Genomic DNA, 23,466 nt, shown 5'->3' on the forward strand with positions numbered 1-23,466 from the left:
CATTAATCTATTTTTTGTTCTTTCTCAGTCTCTGTTTTTGAATGAGAATTTTGAGATGTTAATATGTCGCGAGCCGCGAATAAAACCGAGCCGAAAGTGAAACTGCCATCAATTTCAATCCTGTCAATCATTGTCAAAAATATAATAATCAATTATTTCAAAGAAAACATTAACTAATTATTGTTAATTATTTTTTCGATTGATGCACTCTCATCTCTTTATTCATTTTTTATAATAAAGAGAATTCAAATCTACCCAAAGGAAAATCCAATTTTTAATTATTTTTTCTAAAATTATAACGCTTACTTTATGTTTTGGGACTGTTTTTACTGCCTGGCTTTATACTGCCAAGACTTCTATACTTGAGCGAACATCAAAAAACAGTAGAATTGGATATTCTGAAATCGCTCGATAGTTCTCTAAAGTTGGCAGCTGAAAAAATCTCTAACATATGCTTTAATCACGCTCGATGGACTTGCTGCAAATCATCACTACGCCCTTTGAAGTTGGACTACGTTCGCCACTGAACATGACCCTTCCTGCCTTTCTTTCCTCAGGCGCCAGCTCCCACGTTTTCATCGCCCGAATCCTACGTTACTCTCGCGGATTGGAAGAAGATCGGGTTTCTACATCGAGAATTTAATAGTCAATCTCAAAACTTGACTTTGCTTTGAGATCAATGACTTCACCAAATTGTCGGAGGGACAGAAGACCACATGGAGAAGCTTTCGTAAAAGATTGAGTTGAATCTAGGTTATAACAGGTGTTTTGGTTATATATGGAGGACAGTACATCCCAGGCCAACTTTGAAGCCTTACTCCCAGTCAAGATCATTGTGTTTGACCTCTCTTTTTCTAGCCGGTAGCAGGACGACGGTACTTTAAATTGAGTGCGAACATGCTCACGTAGAGTAATGTCTTTTTCATATCTTTTTCATGTATAAGCTTTGATTGATGCGCCAATAATACAGCACTTAAATCGATGAAAGTTACTTATTAATTAAAAAAGCTGCCCATTTTAACAGCAATTGTATGCGGTGACTAAGATTCGTGATGAAGAGTCTTAGGAATATTAAACAGACTAAGCAACATTACCAAAATTCCATTCACATACCCCAGATACCAGTACAAATTCACACCGACTTGAGGTTCTAAACCTCATTACTTACAAAACTTCGACATTAAAGTCAAGCCATTAGTACGTGAATAGTAAAAGAAACGGAACACATTGTAAAGATGATAAATAGTCTTGTTTCAAATCAATCTAAGCACTTTTCAAACTGATTAAAAGTCGCAAAGAAAGAAAGCTGCTGATGTAGAAGCTTCGACCTATTTCTAAATCTACATTATTGTACGAGTATTTTGTTTTACATGCAATCATTTCATCGAAAGAACGGAGAGGAGAGAGTTCTGCATGAGACTCATTTGCAGACTGACATAAACTGTTAGAATCATACCAAGTGTATTGGGCATAGACATCCCAACCTTCATAGAAGATTTTATAGCCAAGTCCTGCTTTGAGTCGCCATTGCCAGTCGAAATCATGATCTTTCGTTTGTTCATCTCTAGCCAGAAGTGAAAAGAGCACATCTTGTTGATCATAAATAATCTGAAAATTATAGGAATGTTAGAATTCCCATATAGGATATCGAAAATGATAAAGAAGTTGTTTCCTTCCATGTATTAGTTTTAAACTGAGTATTGTCCTTCCTCATTCAGGCTATGCTCTCACCCGCTTGGAGGGGACTACGGGCACACCTGAGAAGCCCATTTCCGACCACGGACTGCACGCCTACAGGGCATATTGGAAGTGGTTGAGTGGTTGGATGGTCGAGGGGAGTCTCGTCGGTTGTGTATAAATGGTATTGTGGAGTGATATTTGGACATGGCTCACAAGACTGGGATCAGTCCCAAGGATTTGATCTCGACGTTGCAGGAAATGAAACTAATTAAGTGTGTTGGTGGAGAAAAGCGGATTATTTTATGTTCCGAGTTCAAACTGGAAAGATTCCGTCGGCCTCCCCCGAGAGTGGGCTTTGACGAGACCTGTCTGTCTATTCCATGTTCCTAATAAACACTCCTTTTGTTGGGAGTGACTCACATAGTGCGAGTAGTGAGGCCGCAAATATCTGTCCTTCTTCATAAACTCCTCCGTCTCCCCCAACAACACTGTTTGTAGTGGCACTGGTAGAAGGAATTGAACAACTCCCGTGGCAAAGGCAGGTCGAACAGGGCTTCCTGGATATCCTGATCACGTCCTTCTTCATTTCCCGACGGTCGTAGGCAAACACGTACGAGAATATCGTGTATGTCGCCAACTCCCGTAGTCCATCAACTCCGTGCTCGTGTATGTCGACACTCCGTCACGGAATGAGTCAGCAGCTCCGCGGAAGTCGCGGATTGTGAGTAAATAAAGTCCACGGTAAATCTTGAGACGGTTTCTCTGTTCCCAGTCCCCGGCGTCCTCCACAAACCTACAAATGAGGAATTCAACTCACTTTTGTGCCCGTTCGATGGTTGCCCGCATGTTCTCACTCTCCAGGTAGAAGAAGTGTATTCATCAGGAAGTGGTACTGCAAGTTCTGTCCCACCGTGTTGGCCACTGCAAGTGCAGTTTGGGGGGTGTTTCTCAGCTCGAAAATCCACTTCGCTCGAAAGCCACGTCCAGGTTTGGTATTTTCTCACATATTTCCTCGCTGGCAGCCATTTCTAGTTGTTATACGACGTAAACATGCCCACAGCAATGTCACTATTTTATTTATTATTAATAAATTAGACAAATAATATTAATTATATTGCTATATATTTTTAATGCATTAACTGTACTTTATTATTATTATTTGTACTATAGAGACCTATTTTTACACTCCCTAAGTAGCACTGCAGTGTGTCGACATATTATGAGACAGTCGGCATACTTCCGTTATTGACTTAGTCTTTACTAGTTTTCTCAGATATTATATAAGCAGTTGATTTTTGAATCCATTTAAACTAGCAAACAGATAGTCATTGAGAGTATCTTTAATACGTTCGAGTGTTATGAGCAAGAAGATTTTCAGAAATATTATCAGACAGGCTGTTTTTTAATCCTTTTTTTCTGTCTTATTTACAAGGGATAATGCGAATTCATGAACCTTTGTTTGTCGACAATTTAATTATTTTCAAATTTCTTTTTCCTTGTCGGAACTCTACAGGACCGTAAAGCAAAAAACTCGCCGTCCAACATCCATCTTGCTCCGAACGATAAGGAGGCCGACGTCCCTTGCGTTCCTCTGATACTCGAGACTTACGGAGGCTTTAATTTACAAACATCGAAATTACTAAAAGACGTCAGCTTCCTTATCGCTTGGAAGAAGATGAATTCACACGAATCCTCTTGGCCGAAACAGAGGATCTTGGTAGGATCGTGCCCGGCAACGCGCAAGCTATCCGCCTGGCCGGAAGTTAACTTGATTTTGCTGATAAAACATTACTGATTAAAAAAAATTTTAGAAAGAAACCTGAAAACTATTACTCGATTAGTTAAACATTCAATTAAATAATTATCAATAAACAACTGAATTAGATAGACACAATACTATATATTTTCGGTAAATAGCCTACGCATTTACGCGCAAAATTAAAAAGTCAATAATCAAAGTGCAATGTTACAATTATTGGAAGACCAACAGCAAATGTTTCGGATAAATTTACATTAAAAGACAATTGGTTTATAATTTCGCCATTTTAGTCCGTTGAGTGATCAGCAATAGTTGAGTGTCAGATCGTGAGTCAGTTCAGTGTTAGTAATAGAATCAGCTGAGTGGCCCAATGAGAGAAAATCTGAATACATGGAAATAATTGAAAATTAGTGTTTATATCGAAAGTAAGTTAAGATCGGATCGGTTTAGTTTGGGGGTTAAAGAAATGGTCGAAAACTTTGTCGACAGAGTTGAAAGCATCTCTGCTGTAAAAACGACGTGCATTGCGGGAGATTGTCGTCCTCAAACATCATAAATCGAGACAAATTTAATTTGTGTATGTTCCGACTGAATTCGTTCATCCGATTCTTTGCATTTTTCAAATTTTTGCGATCCTTGCGACTGAGAAGGAAGAAATTGGAAAATTCGAACTCTTCTTGATCGTAGTAATTGGCGTCCTTGTACGACTTTGTGGTGCCCTTTTCTAATCTGTATTTATTCCTCGATTCCTGGTCTTTTATGGTTTCATAGGCTTTGTTGATCTCTTTAGTTTTTTCAGTAGCATTGGCCGCTTTATTATGATTAGGATGGAATTTGATGGCCAATTTGGGATAAGCCTTTTTTATTTCTTGGTCAGTGGCGTCTAGAGTCTTGTTCAGAATCTCATGTTATTGTATTTGTTCGATTTGTAAATAATAATACGATTGAGGTACACTTCTTATGCTGTAAACAAATAAACTGTACGACCAAAGGAGAAGATATATTCAATCTTGTATCTACATATTTTGAGCAGAATAATATATCATGGAAAAATTGTGTTGGGATTTGCACAGATGGTGCTCCCTCAATGGTTGGATCTAGCAAAGGATTTGTCGCTTTTGAAAAACAGGAAAATGATGAAATTATCACAACACATTGCTTCACTCACAGAGAAGTGCTGGTTTTTAAAACTCTTGGAAAAGAACTAAGAAATGTTTTTACTGACGTTATCAAAATGATCAATTTAAATCCCGAAAGCGTACAACAGTCATCTTCATAGCTATTTTCTGATAATTTACAACCCAGATGAATAATTTGTTTAAATCGTCTTAACACATATTTCATTTTTTAATATACAATTTCCGCATGCTATGATTTGTTTCAAATCATTCTCAAAATTACTAAAAAGTGTGTTTTAAATTATTCAAAATTGTGATCTATTCGTATGACGGAATAAATCACTTGTAAATATAATAAACAAAAAATCAAAATTAAATACCAAAAAATGGATTAGTTTCACAATTATTTTCACTAACGACTGATTATTTTCTCTCTCAATAATTTCTTTAAACTTTCAGAATCAGCAACAAACTTCCTCATGCCCTCCGACAACTTTTCATTTGCCATTTGGTCTTCATTAAGAAACGAAATTCCGCCTCATCAATAAACACTTGTATCTCATCCGAAGCCATTGCTAATAATCAGAATCTCATATCACACCATTTTCGACAGTCAAGACTGCCTCAACTGACTCATTCGAGGAATCGAGTTGTCCAAACAAGTTCGAACTAAGAAATAAGATTTTTATATACGAAATAGTGAGCAAGTCACAACCAGCCAGTGCCTTAATTTGTCCAATATTTCTGAACGAAGCGCGCATAATACTCGTTTTATAACCATATTTTTAAAATAATTGTAAATTCGAGTGACAGAGAATACACCTATTAATAAATCCCCAAATTAGCAAACCAGGATCATCTCTAGGACCGTACTCAATTCCCGTCTCCTTTTTCCACCAGTCATAAATACAACACTTAAAAAACTGAAAAGCAACACAAGTCCAGGAATCAATGATATTCACGGGAAACTTTTAAAACAGCAGCCAACGTCTCTAAAGTATTAACTAGGCAACATTTTCAATGAAATATTTAAGAAACACACTGATATTTGTTATTTCTTTTTTGCAAAAAGTTTTCTAATATTCGAATCCATGTTGCTAAGAGCGATTCGCATATTATCTCCAACTTTCAATCGATTACGAGATTTATTTTTAATTAAACAAGACATCGCAGTTTTGCATAAGTATGTTGTTGGATAAGGAATTAAATATTGCATACTAGCCATAGTCAATAACGAATACTTTGGAATCATTTTACTCCATTATAATTCAATAATCATGATTAAAAAAGTAGCTGAATATAAAAAATAAAAGTAATGTAAATTTTCTTATAGCTTGTAAAATAGATATAATAAATATGTATTTATTTTAAAATTATAATAATTTTCCTGTGCATAAATACAAAGAACCCTGTATTTGATTGTTAAAATAATTATTGTGAAAAAATTGGAAAAGACCAGAAGATTTGTGTTGTGTTGTGGTGGTGGCGTTGCGGAGTAGCAACTTTTTTTTATGTATTCAGTCAGTTTGTGTATTAAAAATTCTAAACTTGGTAATTTGACAATCATTAACATATTCAATGGAATAGATTGTGTTAGAAGAGCGAGGATTTCTCGACGGCATACTGGCGATTTTATTCTGCAGTTTAAGAATTTGGACGACTTTGAAGGGTTCAAACAATCTTTGGAGGTTAGAAGTCCCTTTGGACAAGGTGGACATGAGGTGGTAAAAGTTAAGCTGCTTCCTTCCACTATTATTCTAAGAAATGTTCCGACATGGATAGAGATGGATGAATTAAAAGATTTTCTCAAAACAAAGTTGACAGGAGAGTTTCAAGTTGAAAGATTTGTACGCCGTGAAGTTATTTTACCTATTGTTAAGCTTGTCCTAACAAGCAGGGGAGAAGCAGAATCCATAATCAGATTGGGATTGATTATTGGGTTTTTAAAGATAAAGGCAGAATAGTTCATAAAACGAGAAATTCAATGTTTTCGTTGTCAGCAGTTTGGACATATTGCTCGGTTTTGCAAGAACTTGGAAAAGTGTTTACATTGTTCAGGACCATATAGAAGATCGGAATGTAAAGAATCACGTGATTTGAGAAAATGTGTTAACTGTGGATCGACTACACATCTAGCGAAGTATGGAGGCTGTCCGAAAGCATTAGAAGCTCGTCGTGAGAAGATGAAGAAATTTGTAGAGAAGCCAAGAATCTCACATAAAGAAGATAAAGAACCTGCCAGATTAGGAAGTAATAATATTCCAAAGAAAGCTAAACTTGATTTTCTAAATGGACGGACAAGTTGGAATACTGCAGCGGTCGAAAAGAAGGCAGAAGATGCTATTACACAGACAGAAGAACCTGCAGAAGAGAACAAAAATAAAATCTCAACATAGATGATAAGTACGAAATGTCAACTAGATTACTCACAAAATTTGGAGAAATTAGAAAAAAGCATTATAGAAGTAACAAAAACAAACAAGGATACGAAGCTTTTACTGGATTTGGTGGCGATTCTAAGAAAAGGGATCAGCCACCAAAAAAATCAGAAGTAATCAGGATAACCCTGATCAATGCCCGCTCTCTTAGAAAGCGGGCCTCAGAGCTGACTGCATTGGTCAGCACAGTGTGTATGGATGTTTTTGATGGTAAATGAGACAAAGATCAAGAAGGGTAGTTCCTTTAAACTCAATGGATTTTCATCAATTGATATTCCATGGAAGGATGGTTCTATTTCTGGAACTGGAACTTCAATTTATTATAGAACTAATTTTAAGACAAAGAGGGCTAGAATTATTGAAGAAGATGTATGTGAACTAGTCAGCGTTTAAATACAAACAAATATTGGATGGATAACAATTGGAGGTATTTATTCGAAGAAATTACGTGAATACCCATGGATTATTGATGAATTCTTTAACAAAAACGTGAATCCGATTTTGGTTGGGGATTTGAACTCGAAGCATGTTGATTACGGGTGTGTTACAACAAACCAAGATGGAAAATGTCTTGTAAAGTGGATGAAATCAGGAGAACTGAAAATATTGACGTCGGCAGAAATAAATCACTATGCAACTTATAGTGGTGATAGACTTGGACTGTTCATAATGCCTCAAAAGATGAGTGAAATGTGCAATCCTTCATATATTGAAAATGACGTAGAAAGTGATCACATTCCACAAACGATTGAATTAAGAACTGGCCCGGTTCACACACAGCACATATTCGTTAGATATGATATCAGTAGAATTGATTGGAATCACTTCAATTTTTTCATCAGAATGAAACTTGGTGGTATAGATTCTTTGAGGATTTCGAAACCGAAAGATATCGATAACCTGGATAACAAATTAAGATGCTTATTACTGAGTTATCTGGAAAATTATGGAAAAAGAAAAAATCTCCTACAGCAGGAGAATATGATAATAGGAGTAGAAGAACGTTCTCTACGTCAGGAGAAGAATAAATTAGAAAATAAGTTAAGGAGGTGTTGGGATTTCTTTGACTCCCAAGAACTTAAAGTTCAGATCAAGTTAATAAAGAGGAAGATAATAGATGTTGTAAAGAAGAATGAAGAAAAAATATGGAAAAGGGAATGTTCAAAGCTACATCGACAGAATCCAAAATTTTGGAAACTATTTGCAAGAATGGTTTCGCCAAGTAATGAAAAAGAAGAAATTTCTCTGAAATCAGATGATGGTTTCACTATTCCGAAGGAAGAAATACCGGATATATTACGTAAATAATTGTCCAGAATTCAAGAAACTGATCCAGCCACCTTTATTCCACAAGAAGTGCAAAATACAAGAAGTAATTATAAAGAAACGTCGAAACTGAATAGTCCCTTGTGCCAACCTATAACACAAGAAGAAAAAATACTGCGATAAAAAGTTGCAAAAATAAAGCACCAGGATGGGATTTATTCCAATGAGTATCTTCAAGAATGCGGACCAGATTTTAGTTGGATTACTAAATATATTATACAATTCCTCGTGGAGTTTTGGACATGTTCCGTCGACCTGGAAACGAACAATTGTACGTATGGTCGTGAAAAAAGGAAAGCCTAAGTCAAAAGCAGATAGCTATAGGCCAATTAGCTTAATCTGCTCAATTTCGAAAATTATGGAGAAAATTGTTTTCAATCGTCTCTCAAGGCTTGTTGAGGTTAATAATTTTCTCTCTGACAATCAATTGGGTTTTCGACATAAAAAAGGGACTGGAGATTGTCTCAGAGAGCTAAGATCTGCAATTGATAGTTCGAGGAGAAAAAAGGAATTTCTTACAATAGCGTGCTTGGATATAACGAAGGCCTTTGACAGTGTTTGGCACTACGGACTTCTTGATACGTTATCAAAAGCAGGAATTGGGAGAACCGCATTATTATGGATAGAAAACTTTCTTTCAAGAAGGAGGTCGTATATACGTTTGGAAATTTAATTTCTAAGAAAATTGAATTACGAAGAGGGGTTCCGCAGGGATCAATTCTCAGCCCGCTACTCTTCAATTGTGTAATGAGTGAGTTACCAAAAACTGAGAGCATAAATAGTCGTATGATTATTTATGCTGATGACATTCTTGTGCTTGATTCAAGCATAAGTAAACAAATTTCATGGAAAAGGGTAGAAACCCATATAAAAAACATTGGGAGGTGGTGCCAAAACAATGGGTTGACTCTGTCAAGAGAAAAATCAACAGTCACATGGATTGCAAGTAAAAGAAAAAATATTGATGAATATGTAAATACAGGAGATATAAAAAACTCTGGAAAATTGAAGTATCTCTGAGTATCGATAGATCGAAGAGGATCTTTTAAGGATCATATCAAAACACGAAGAGAGAAAGCTACAGGAATGTTGAAATTTTTAACTCGATTTCATTTGGAGCCTGAAACTTTCCTTTTTGTGTATTCTACATGTATTGAGCCATTCTTGATATATGGCTATCAAGGATGGTATAGATCCGAAGAAAGTAGCATTTTTGTAAAAAAATTGGAAAAGACCAGAAGATTTGCTATTAAATTGGCATTTGGATCGGACTTAAATTCAAAAATCGAAAATGCTTATGACGTTAAAGTCAGAAGGATAGAAGATTTGTTACATCACTTGTGGAAATTATGATGTAATTTTTTCTTTTGGGTATATGCGAAGAAGAGACATGTGGTGTCTCATAAAATGACCCTATACAATGAAATCAAACCCACATTAATTAGCCTCTTGTTCTGCTTTTGGCTTTTTTCCTAACATTAATTTATGGGTTTGTTGGAAAATAAAACTTGTCTTGTTTTGTCGCTTCTCGGCCTTTTGGCTTTGATCAAAGTGTAGTATCTGTTCTTTCCAGCTTTATATCTGGGACGCCCTTACACGCGGCAAGATATAATGCTTATTTTTGTGCCTTTGTGTGTCCTGCGAAGCTTCCTAACTCCATTCCACGCGTCCTCCCGGTATTGCATTACTTTCGGGTTGGGCGCATTCCCTTTTGGGAATTTTATTTTTTTAAAAGTGATTAGTTTATTACAAAAAGAATTTTATTTTTTTAAAAGTGATTAGTTTATTACAAAAAAGAATTCGGTCAAGTGTTGAAAGCTTCATGGAGGGGAAGACAACGCGGCTTTGAACGTTATTTTAATATGTCTGATTTTTATACACTTTCTTTTACTTACATGTATTCACAATATTATCCCCTTCAGCTCCTCCCTTCCAAGATGCATTTGGTGGAGTGCACAGGCTATAATCCACAAAGATAGAATATAAGGAAGACTTTAGTACATTTGGTGGAGTGCTCGGGCTGAGGTTCTAGCCAAGGAGTGACTCTAACGCTTCCTCCACCAACCTTCAATCAGCAAAATATATAAACCCGAAGCTCAACCGTCAACACACCAGTCAGGAACCTCACTATGCTGGCTCGATTCAGCCAGGTACTCCGAATTTGTTTGTTTTCTGGATCGCATTCTGCAGCTTCCAAAAAAGGGTATATGTTTTTCTTGTATCAGAATCAATAATGAGGTAACTGTTTAGCGATTTTGAAAATATGCTCACCATTTTTAAGGTCAAAATGCATGGTAATTTCATAGGCTTGATCGCTTTCATGATAAACCTTTTCACTTTTTGAATACGGGCAATACGTTTGCTTTTTTCTAAGTAATAACTCTTTTGCTTTTTGATATGATCGTTTATAAAATCCTGAAGTCTTGTCTCTGAGTTTAAGGCGTGTTTCAGAAATTTTTTTGTAGCGTTTCACAAAATCAATTCACAAACGTGCAATTAACGATCTTAAATTTAACAAACAGAAGATTCTTGGAATTAATCCAAATTATGGAAGAAGTTCTCGTTTTTCGAAACTCAGATATTCATCAATTGATTCTGAAATCATTATCTGGATAGATTACATGGAATTTATTGGAGTTTGCCTCAATGAGGAGATAATTTTATCTGAAGCAGCTAAATTTGCTGCGTTAAACGGTCTCTCCGAATTTAAATCCAGTAAAGGATGGCTTGAAAAGTTCAAAAAAGGCACAATATAAAGCTAAGAATTTTTCATGGTGAATTGGGATATACTACGGATAAGTTCAAAGACGAAATCGAAAACTTTTAAAAATTATCTCTTCAAAAATAAATGAATATGGTTTCGAAAATGTCTATAATGCCGACGTAACAGGCGTATTTTACAAGATCATTCCATCAAAAAGTGTCTGCAGGAAACACCAACCAGGACAAAAATTACTTAAAGATAGGGTTGACATTTTTTAGCCAATTTTCAGATTTTTATTAATGGAAGAATTTGGTTGTGGAGAAACTGACTCGAAAGACTTAATTCACTACTTTGATTTGGCCAAGTCGGTGAGAGACTTTTTAGGCTTCTGTGGAATATGACTGCTTTCTATTACAAAAATAATCTTTACTTTTGTTTCATAGAACACCGACAGTTCGTTTGCAAACAGGTCGCATTTGTACAAAATTCTTCACTTTAACTCGCTTTAAGCTGTCGTGTAAGATAATGTCCACTTCAATTAAAGTTACAGTAAAACCTTTTTAATATACCACCGAAAAATAAGCTCCTTTTTTACCGAAAAATGAGATTCTGTTTTTCCATTTTTTTATAGAACTCTTTTTTTAATTTGCTTTTATTCGAATTTGAGCTTCCGAGTTTTAAAGCTAATTCTTTTTGTTGCTCTAAAAAGTCTCTAAATTTTTGTTTCTAGGAATTTCCTAGTATCAAATAGTCCCAATTGGCAATTATTTTTAAATATCGAAGATATTCACAAGATCAATTGAAGGGGTGCCACTGGTTTCAACCTCATGTAGACGTTTAGAAATATCTTGTTGGTATCTCTTTTGCCAATTGTCAAAGTTCAATATTTCCACAGCCAAACGTCCATTTAGAGACGTACTTTTTCTCTTTACTGCCTCAATTCTGAATTATCGTTTAAGTTTCAATCTGGCAACTGTCAGTTTATAGTCACTGTAATTTATCGTTCTTCCATAACTTATAGAGTCTGACAACAATCTCTTTAATAGATTGGGAAGGTAACATAGTCAATTTGATTATACACATACAGCTGCCATTTTTGGATCTCTTGGTGCCGACCCAAGTGCCTTGCAGAGTTTTCAAAGGTGATAAAGCTGATGAATTACAAAAATCAATGAGTGAGTGTCCAGAGAGATTTCGAAAAACTTCGTTTTGTCTTCTCAAGCCAGCTTTAGCATCTCAATCACTACAGATAAAAGTCATTTTAAAATTATTAACTTGGCGGTATGTTTTCGCGAAGATTTCGTAAAATTCGTCCAATTCATCATTTTTAGAAAATTCTGCTCATACGTGGAGCATAAACGTTGAAAATGGTCATCATGAAATTCTCCGTGGATGATAAATGTCATTGCATAACAGCAACACGGTCATTGACTGTCCATATTTTATGCAGGCAAATCATTAGGTTCAAATTGATAGCAAAACCAAGACCGCGGAGACGATTGTCAGGCGCGAGTAAGAGAATACGATAGTTACCAAAGGTTCCTTCAAATCCAAAAGCGTTCTTCGTCTATTGAATGCAACAGATACCAATTTGTAGCGTGGCGGATCCTCAGCCAATTGTTTCCTCTTCGAACATTGTATGTGACGATGGTGATCAGGGATTTTGAATTTTAGCATGCTAAATGTATGATTTTTCCTGAGAAAAACTGAAGCACGTCACCATTTCAATCAGTATATTTTCCTGTAAATAAAATAAAATTGGATGAGCAATCGCAACTATTTATGATTATTAAACGAAAATGTAGTGGCGATAATTTGGTAAATACTTGTATGTTTTTAATGGAATTCGTTCATTCCCAGCATTTATGTTTATTATTGTTATTTTCGCACTGACGAAAAATCATAAGCTAAAGTTTTCCTTGTGGCACGGTTAGTATTCTTTTCCAGATGGGTTTCTATGTCTCTCTGTTGTTTGCTAGTGTTCGTAGTGCATAGAAATCCTCTTCAATTTGCAATTTTTTGTTTATTCCTGCTAAGCCTTTGTTTAATGCGGTAAGTAGGGTGGCTCTGGGCTTTTAACGGAATGCCCCTTCGGGTCTGAAAAAATAGCTTTTCATCGCGATATTCGGTGGAGTGAGACTGTCGAGTCAAAATTTGGCCAAAAAACCTCCATTTAGAATTCAGGATTTCCATGGAAATGGAAACGGCCAGCGCTACGACGGCAAAATAGGGAATTCTATGTTTATAATTCTTCTCAATTAATTTTGATAAAATTGTTTAAAACTGTTTATTTAAGCTTTGGTGATTCCCCATGTCGATCTGTTATACGTCAGGACTGGAACAACAAACGCCTTATAAATTTTTAGTTTTGTCTCTGTATTTAATCTTCTTTGACGCCAAATGTTTAAGAGTTTATTATACATAGCGATTGATGGTATCCATCTATAGGTGACATCTCCAGAGTCACCTAGCAGTAATCCGACTTTTTTGTGCTTTCTCCAGGATTCATCATAAGTGCGTTTAGCTAGAACAATTTTCGTGTATGTCACAGTCCAGACATGAGCCACGCCGGACGTGAGTCACTTTTCAAAAATTAATGAAAATAAATAAAAAATAACTAAATAGATATAACTTACTCCAATTATACCATATTAGTGTTTTTTATGTTTTTTTTGGATAAAAGTTAATAATATTCACCCACAAAAAACAAACATAACGCATTTTTGGCCCGACTTTTTAATTTCCTTAGCCGACTAAAATGTACTTTTTCAATAATTTCCCCCTCTTTATTTTCTAAATCTAATGTGCCACCGTCCTGTTTTATCACTCTGTATGCAGATGTATCTATCTGGTCATACAGAGGATATTTTCTTGTGTTTTCATTTATATCTTAATCCATCCGTAAAAGTGCGTAATGTCCAACTGATATTTCCTCTTCATCAAATCTCCATCTTCTCTTTTTTTTCAATTTTTCCCCCGCACTTTCCAAATTGTTAAGTACGTCTTCTTGAATTTTATTTACTTCTTCGCTTTCTTGATACACAAAATCTACTTCTTCGTATTCATTTTCTCCTTATCGTAAAATAATTTCATAATTACCAGTAAAAGCAAATAAAGACTGCATAATGTAATCATCTAGTTTTTTTTCATATCCCACTCCCATAAAAATGTTAAATGGAATATACTTTGTTGTGTCATGTTTAGAATTATTATATTCGTAGACAATTCTTTTAATAATTGGATGATATTTCGCAAACATTCCATTTGAAGCGCTTCGTTTTATAGATTGGTTAAATCTTAAAATTAACAAAATAAATATACCGTTCTACCTGACCTTGTATCCATGGGGCACGTGGTCTTCCACATATGTGCTCAGGGCCAAACTTTGTACACATTTCCTCAATCATATTGTTTTTGAACTCCTTTCCATTATCTGTTTGCAAGATTAATGGAGCTCCAATCATCATAAAAATGTTTTCAATAATAAGCACTATTTCTATTCTGCCATTATAAACTGCTTTCGTTACTGCTCGGCAATTGTCGTGTTAAAGTCAGTCCATGCCCTGGTTCGACTACTGATGAACAAGTTTCCCGAAGTCTTTTCCAATTCAAAAGTCGTCCTCATCAGGAACGAACTTGAAGAACTGCAAACACTAAACAATTCCTTCAACAAGTTTTTGAGTGAAGCCTTCGTGAACACCGAGATGTTGAGTGGTGTCTTTATTTCTAGGTTGAACTATCAATGTGATATACAACTCGTTGTTCTTGCTAAAGATTGGGATGGAGTGTTATCCGACATACGCTGATCTATTTTTGCCTCAGGCATTGAGATGCGCACGAAAACTTGTCACTTATTTCATCGATAATCAGCGTTTCCAGTGCAAAGGGTTGCACTCAGCTCTGTCCAGTAATGGTGCATTCGAATGTGTGTAGTCACTGATTTAATTTCAACTGCTATACACATAATCAAGCATCGTTGTGGAGTTATGAATCCCGAAAACCAGCGATAATTCCTAACTATGCTACAAGAACTAATATTAGGGACAAATGACACCAAAATTGTGACTTCGATATTGAATGCTGTAGAAACGTGAATATTGAATGCAGTCAGATCTCCCCTTTACTCATTTAATTAGTCTAGCCAGTCCCAGTCACTATTTCCTAGTGAACAAAACAAAAATTCTCCAATTGAATCCGAAAATGTATTTTTTGACGGCTTTATAATTTTACAGGAGGAAGAAAATCCGGACTAATTTAATAATTAAATTTGAAAAATTTGTTTATCCTTTAAAACTTGAACAAATTGAAGATCCTTAATTTAGATTTGTATTACATTGCTCAAAAATAATTACGATACTTCTCGTTTTCGGATTTTATAATTTAATAGGGATCATTACCAACACATTTTGTTTTATTGTTAAAAAATCCTGAGTATTTACTATTTTTAAAAAAGAATTAAAAAATTGTCATTTTAATTTTCAGCCATTTGTTCTAATTATAACATTTGCATTATTATTTTGTATTGAATGACGTCGCATTGTCATCTTTAATTATTTAGGGGGATAGTCATTAGTTTGGTATTATTATCTATGCAAAATAAGTTGGCCGATTTCTGGACTAAATGGCTACCCACATATTGATTACAGTTGTAATTCAAATAGCCAGATAAACGCTAATAAAACTCGATATTTGGTATAAAAATGAGGCAATCGGAGAAAATGTATTTGGCGACTTTGTTTATCGTTTTCTAAAAGTCGACACGAGTACAAATATGTGGTCAATGGGGTCTGGAGGGTCAATCACAACGAGGTGGAGCGGTTGTTTATTTGGGTAGAAAACTATTCAAAGTCCTTTAAATACTCTTAATAATGTGATTTCAATATCCAGGGGGACTTTGATGTGCATGAAGTACTTAAACAAGAGTTGTTGTTGTTGCATAACCCCGGTCTCACATTAGGGTATGAGACCGGCGGCTAGCAGAAACAACAGCGCCTTCGCGGGTTGCTCCCAAAGGACCTCGGGGGAGTGGACAGCAAATTTCCTGCGGACAGGGAGGAGAACAGGGCAGCGGAAAAGGTGATCAGTTGAGTGATCTTCGGCACAGCAGAGGTTGCATAGCGGGGAGATCACGACGTTCAATGAGTGAGCGTAGGAGTTTAGTGAGTGGTGATGGCCCGAGCGGAAACGAGCATGGTTGATCTGAGCGGAACGCTCCAGAAGCATTTCGGAGGGGTGAACTTCCGGAGGAAGTTTGTTGAGGACAGAGTTAGGCTTCAGCCTTAGAATGGACGACGTTGAAATGAAGTCGTGGATTTTTTTCATTGGCTGTGAACATTGGTTTAGGCCATTGATTTTGGCAAGTACCCGGGAGACTTGGCCCTAACGCCATCAACGCTATAGTGTCTATTTTCAACAATTCCGTTGTAAAAAACGAAATTCCATCTCTTTGGAAAAAATCACGTATCATCCCGTTAATCAAACCGAAAAAACCGGCTGGCATTCCAAGCTCCTACCGCCCAATCTCTCTTTTGTGCACGCTATCTAAAATCCTCGAAAGACTAATCCTTTCACGAGTCTCGAAACACTTACCAACATCCCACACCCAACATGGCTTCAAACCACTGCACTCAACAACCACTCACTTAACAACGCTTTCCCAGTTCGTCCTGGACGGCTTCAATGTGAAGAGGCCCCCTAAACGAACAGTTCTAGCTTCCATCGACATATCTAAAGCTTTTGACAGCGTCCCCCGTTGCGGTCTCACCAAGAAAATTCTCACGACCGGCCTAGACTCAAACTACAAATCCTGGCTTGCTAACTTCTTATCGGGCCGCATGGGCTACGTCTCCCTCATGGACCATTGTTCCAAACAACGCTATCTTCCAAACGGGGTACCGCAGGGTTCCGTGCTGTCTCCATCCCTGTTCAATCTTTACTTGCACGACTTCCCGGCAAACGACCCTAACAACTTGACACTATCTTACGCTGACGACATTATTATTGCCTCAAAACACGAAGACTACAAAGCTGCCTCCTTCAACCTTCAGCAACAACTCCACTCCGTTGAGAATTGGCTCTGAGAAAACAGGCTCGAGGCCTCGTCCTCCAAGTCCTCGGTCACCCTACTATCTTCCGACAGAAGACAATCAAACATACATCCCAACCTATCTCTCTTTGGCTCTGTTCTCCCACTATCAAAACACCCCACTGTTCTCGGACTAACCTTCGACCCAACGATGTCCTTCAATAAACATGTCTCGAAGATCTCTGACAAGGCTAACAGGCGTACAAATATCCTGAAAGCAATAAGTGGTCGCATCACTGGTGCGCAGAAACCACTTCTCAAACGTGTGTATAAACAATACATTCGCCCTGTCCTAAGCTACGCGAGTCCGAGTTGGGCTCCCTGTCTATCTATGAGCTCCTCTGTGGCTCTCCAATCAATTCAAAACAAAGCCATGCGCATCATATCCGGGTGCCTGAAATCAACACCCATCGACCATCTGCACTGTGAAACCAACCTCCTCCCGATAGAGGAACATCTAAACATGAGAGGAGCACAATTCCTATTCGCTTCGCGAAAACTCTACCACCCTTGCACTGCCCTAAACACGCTAAATGACAACGGCCGTGCATTGAAGAACACGCCTGGCAAACTATAAACAAGAGTTTTGGACGGAAAGAATGACAATACCACAGAAAGCAGTGGATTATTGTATTTATTTAATTATTTAAATATTATTAACTATTATATATAATTAATTATTTAATTAATTAGCTGAATATTATGAGGATGATGAAGGATTCTCTCAGGAGATATCTTTACGGTACACATTCGAGAAGAAAAAGCCTCAAACCCTGCCTATCCACCTCATACCTTGTGTTTAAACGAAAATCTGCCTATAAATGTAAATTATATTAGCCATGGCAAGGTAGAACCCAACCTCCTGCCCGAGCCAAGCCATGCTGTGTTACAACACATGTTTGTTTTGTCCATAAAAGTAGTTTTGGTGGTGTAATCTGCCAAAAAGGAGTCCTTGTGATGAGTGCCTTTAATCGCTATCGGAAAAAGTTTTTTACTACTCTGTTATATCGGCTTGCCTGATTTGTTTTAATAATAATACTTTTTAACATTTATTATTATATTTAAATTCTTTTTTAATTAAATATATTTTTATAATAAAATTATTCACCTAATTAATTACCCTAATTAATTGTTGGTGATTCTTGGGTTAAATAATAATAAAATTATTGTCATGTCGTGTGTCATGTGACTGATATGGATGATGTAGAACAATCAGAAAATGAGAATATGTGTGGTATTATCCTTTTTATTACAAATTAAAGACCGAATTATAGTCAGTGGTGGTTTGGATAACAGAATAAGATTATTTAATAACTTCCCAAACTCAATCAGATCACTCAATTTCTGGTCACACGTAAACGACCTGGAATTCAGTCCAAAACACGACATCCTTGCCGTGTCTGGACATGAGGTGGTCTTCCTCTACCACTACCCCACCCTCCGAGAACTCTTCGGCGCCAAACTGGGCTCTTCCAACGTCATTTCCATCAAATTCCGTCGTGACAACCTCACCATGTACACTGCCTCAGACCAATTCCACAAAGCACTCAATTTGTGCGATATTTCCCGCCATTTAGAACCCATCACGTCATTCGATTCGAACGCCATCCTGTCCTGTCTGGAATACAGCCCCACCATGGTTGGCCCCCACCTCCCCACTCCCAGGACACGTGCCTAACTGGGGACTTGTTAGGCCGGCTGATTATGTATGACTGGAGGTCCCCCACCAAGATTATCCTCCACTCTGTGCCTAATAATGTGTGTGCCATTTCGATGAGGGGTGACCAAGTGGTAGTAGGGAATAGTGGGGGCTATATATATTCGTTTGATGTGAGGAAGTGTGATGAGTATGTGGGTCTGTATTCGATGGGGAGGGGGTGTGTGTTGTCCTGTCGAGTGGGGGATCGGTTTGTGTTTGCTTCCTCGTCTGTGGGGAGGGTGGTTGTGTTGGATTCGAGGACATATGCGTTTTGTTATATGTTTGAGGATGAGTCGGCCAAGTATATATATGATTGTGTGCCTGTGAATGATGAATGTAGATTGGTTACTGCTAGTAATTCCCTTATTAAAATGTGGGATTGTACTACTTTTCGTGTTATTCATACGTGTAGTATCCACACTGAATCAGTCACGTGTCTTGCTTATCTGCCAAATGATCACGTCGATTTTTAATTTTTTTATGTTTTATTATTTTTTATTTAAATTAGTTTTACAAAGACTTTTAAAAGTAGACAGAATAAAATAAAGTTGAAAGCGGTCAATTCTGGGGAAATTTGCAATATTTGTGGCCTGAGGGCAATTAGTCGACGATTAAATAGCAATCTGAGCATTCCATTTATTTGGTAATATTTTCAAAATGAATCAAGAAGGTTATTTTTGTTATTATTCCCAGTTCTTGGAAAAGGGTACTACATGTTCATTATTTTGGGGGGCTTCACGTTTATTTGTCCCAACTCTCATCGTGTCAATCTAAGTCTAGTGATTGTCCAGGTAGTACAAACTGACGATAAAAACATTTCTGGAAACGTGCTTGTTTTAATGACTAATTTCAAGTTTATTGTGAAATGGAATTCTCTCGAGCGGGGAATGGTCCAATCCTCGTTTTTTCTGGGATATTTTTTGATGCAGTTCACAGGGGGAATGGTAATAGAAAAATACGGACCACCGACGACAGTCCACGGTGATCGGACTTATATTTCCCGGAATTTGACGTTGAGTAGACCACCAGGAGCTCAACTGGGGGCTGTGTTTGGATTCCTTCTGACCTCCGCTATTGCTCGACTGCCGAATTCGTGGTCATATTCATTTTACATTCTTGGTTTGATATTGTAATATTCAGGCTGTTTTGGCTTGGTTTTGGGGACTGTTTGGCATGTGTGGATGGACAATTTCCCGGAGGACAACAAATTTATTTCTGAGCGAAAAAAACGGTATATTGTTCAGAACTGCAAAGAACCAATAAAAATTAAGTTTTCGGTTTTAAAATGACTTTTGTTTGTACAGCAAGTCCCACTAAAGTCAATATTTTTGTCCAAACATTGCATTGCTGTGTTTGCGAACGAATTCACTTCGATGTAGACCACATTCACCAATCTGACTATTTATCCCAAATATTTATACGCAAAATTCGGATTTCTTACAGAAAATGTCCATTTTTCTCTAAATTTTTGAATGTGAGTTCTGAAATTGTCAAAAATGTGAATGTCGTGAGTAGGGAGTTGGAAAGATTCAACAACTTACGGACACTTATTTGGACAATTCAAATCGTGTGTGGAGAAGGGTGGATGACTGTAGTACAAGAATGAGATGTGAGTTGAATTCTTTTGCTTTTTCCTTCAAGTCGTTCAAAGAAGTAGTTTCTGTCATCACATCTTAGCGGTTGTTGGCCTCGTTGGATAACGAGCCTGTGGAAAATAAGGAGATTAAGGCGTATATTGGTGAGACTGATCATTTGGGACTGTACAAGTCCACTTTGGAAGGGTTGTGTCGAGTATATATGTATATTTCGTGGGCAAGTATATCAGCACAATAGAAGGAATGAGAAGTTCAGCATACTTAAAGGAGATTGAGAGTGTCACCTCACTTATTCATCAAAAGGTGGTCCAATTGTTTATTCCAGGTCTGTGATCTCACTTCTCAATTGCGTGTCGAATTTAAGAACTTTGTTGAACGCTTTAATGACATGGACAGGAGAAACACACTTCTTCATGTGGTGTGAGAGTAAAAAATTTGACCGGAGAGTGAACGAATGGAAGACACCCAGCAAGCGTCAAATAATGAAATGTGCACTCAACTCTGCCCAGGTGGTGATTGCACTCTCCGGGGGGCAGATTGTGTACTTTGAATTGGATGTGGTTGGGTGTTTGTATGATGGACAGAATGGCCAACTGAACGAGTTCACTAAGAGGAAGGAAATGATGAGTGAGATCACGTGTTTGGCAATCGGGAAGGTGTCCACTGGCCAGCAGAGGAGTCGGTTCTTGGCGGTGGGGTTGGCGGACAGTGAGGATACTCTCCTTGGACGTCCACTCCATCAACGTAGCGCTTTCCCCCGACCGTATGATGAGGGACTTGTCTTTGCAGTCACTCCCCACATTGCCCGAGTCACTGTGCATATCCAACATGTCATGAAGAGTGGGGATGACAGTCTGTATTTGACCACCGATCTCCAAAGCGGGGTGTTACTGAAGGCAGTGCTCGACCCGGTGATGGGGGACTTGTCTGACACGAGGACGCGTTATTTGGGGGGAAGACTATTTCCCGTGACAGTGCAGGGCGTGGAAGGGGTATTGGTGGACTGATTGTGCAGGTGTTGGGGTCGTCCAGCACCCAGCATCAATCAATGCAAGAGTGGTCGCGTTGAAACAGGCAAGGAGAATACTCCATAATAAGGGACTGATTATACCTCAAGAAAAATGTCGATCTGGGATGAAGCTCCAGTTGGATTGAACTATTAAAAGCTTTTTTGATCATTGTCTCTATCTCTTGAACCTTTCTTCCTCGTGAGAGACGTTTCCTCCATTCCGCGGCAGTAAATGAAGACTGACTGTATAATGCTTAAAATTATTTCTTATTTGAAAAAATCCTCATTTAGAAAATTATAAATAAACAGAGTAATTTTTCATCTGTTTTTAACAGATCATTATTTCCATTTTTATGAAAAGAAGGGTTTGTGTCATCCTTTTTTTGTGACACTTTCGTTTTGAAATGTTGTATTTTGTTTGTCGATGTGAGTCACCAACAGCTACGTGGCTTTGTCTTCCAAATCCTCGGTCACCTTATTATCATCCTACAAAAGCGATTTTCTTTATGAAGGACTGGATATTCGGACGTATCCTTTCTTAGTTCCAAGTTTAAATTTCTCCCAATAAAGCATTGAATTTTTATTCATGTTTATAGGTCATTGTTCAAGAAAAGATACAATCGTTTTTATATTCGCGAAATCATGCCATTACTAGTCTTGTATTTTTTGATTAGCTGTCTTTCAAATAATCTTTTCTTCAATGTCAATTTAGCAATCCTTAATTTTGTTTCGTAGCTGATAACCATCACAATAAAAGTATAAATAGACGCGAAAATGACCAAAGAAAAAAACTATTAAATACCCGAATGCTTTGGAATTGATTAAACTCAGGGACATCAGGCTTTGTATTTCAACGATTGAAAAGATGAAGTTGTTGGGGTTGGTCATGTTTTAGGGACGGATGGATAGAAATGCTTTTGGTGATCTTCTCTTCAAATAGCAATTGCTGGTTTCACCAGACACCGAAAAGTGTGTTCGCCCCTGTGGCCCTCGTCCACGGAGAGAATAGCTCATAATGTGTGGTCTATCTTCCGTACTAATGGAAACAAAATGGGAATCAGCTTTGAAAACGGATCGATGTTTGTGTTTAGACCACATTTGTTTAGTATACCTCTTTCGGGAGATTCATCACAGGATTATTGTGATGAGATTGCAAAGACTTCTAGTTTGATTGTTTGCATTCTTCGACACCAATTGGTTTATTTTAATGATGGAGGTTGTAGGAAATGATTGGACCGGGGAACACCATGCGGTCATTCGAGTGGTGGCCTGTCACTCGCCAGTGATATCTTCTTCCGATTATATTCTCAAAGAACGCTACGGAATTAGCTCCAAGAGTTCTCTTGTGAAAATGACCGTTTAACCCCAAATTTACTTGCAGGGAGACATTTTGACATTTCGTGGAAGATTGGTTGCAATTCTCGACAATTCAGACACTTCCGTGATTAATCGACTCGACTTGTCTTCATGTGCTTATTCAACGGGGATTTTTGCGTTGGAAAACTTGCGGTAGTTTTTCATTTGATGTGTAGGACTCAAGTTGTGCGGATTTGAATTGGGCAGTCCGACAAATATATACATGTCCCAGTCCTCGCTTGGTTGAGCGACTGGAGGACATTTGCAGAGGATATGAACAGTACGGCAAGTATTTGTGGGAGACCAAGCAGGAGAGCATAAGAAAGCTGAACAGTCTGCTCAACTCAGTGCGGAATGTATGTGCATGTGAGTAATGACAGAGAAGACAAACACTGCGACACGAATATAATCACGCTTATCTACCACACGTACTTCACTCGAAAGGCCCATCTCTTCCACGGGTTGTCGGCTGACTTGCAAATAATCCGATCGAATGTCGACAAGTTCAAAGGACTGACTAGCATTTATTTATTTTTATTTATTAAACACCAAGACCACAGTTAAGACCGAACTAATTAGCATGTGATCCCGACGCACTTTGACGGAGATCCTCCGGAAAGGTTCAATCCTATGCAAAGTGCATCGTCCTGCGACGACGATGTCCCAGGGGGTAGGAGAGCTATTGGTCCTTTTTCGG

General features: G+C 37.6%; 1 protein-coding gene and 1 non-coding gene across 2 annotated transcripts; both read left to right on the forward strand.

The window, feature by feature from the left end:
- The first annotated feature begins 7,664 nt into the window (after positions 1-7,664).
- LOC115231815 lies at positions 7,665-17,105 on the forward strand. Its single transcript, XM_029801748.1, has 4 exons — positions 7,665-8,295; positions 9,352-9,629; positions 10,787-11,036; positions 16,600-17,105. Exons 1-4 carry the CDS (start codon positions 7,665-7,667, stop codon positions 17,103-17,105), a joined length of 1,665 nt encoding a protein of 554 aa, XP_029657608.1.
- On the forward strand, positions 9,842-10,031 carry LOC115231831. The gene has a single exon (XR_003883551.1). It is a non-coding gene; the product is annotated as a U2 spliceosomal RNA (small nuclear RNA).
- Positions 17,106-23,466: the final 6,361 nt, after the last annotated feature.

Source organism: Octopus sinensis, unplaced genomic scaffold, assembly GCF_006345805.1.
Source record: "Octopus sinensis unplaced genomic scaffold, ASM634580v1 Contig18900, whole genome shotgun sequence".
Classification (NCBI taxonomy): domain Eukaryota; kingdom Metazoa; phylum Mollusca; class Cephalopoda; order Octopoda; family Octopodidae; genus Octopus; species Octopus sinensis.

Excerpts from the sequence above, each read along its gene's own strand:
- LOC115231815 (XM_029801748.1), top strand. The coding sequence starts at position 7,665 with ATGCCTCAAAAGATGAGTGAAATGTGCAATCCTTCATATATTGAAAAT. Across the intron at positions 8,296-9,351 it reads AGAAATACCGGATATATTAC|ATCGAAGAGGATCTTTTAAG; the intron begins GTAAATAATTGT and ends GAGTATCGATAG. Across the intron at positions 11,037-16,599 it reads TCTCTCCGAATTTAAATCCA|TCTCGAAACACTTACCAACA; the intron begins GTAAAGGATGGC and ends TCCTTTCACGAG.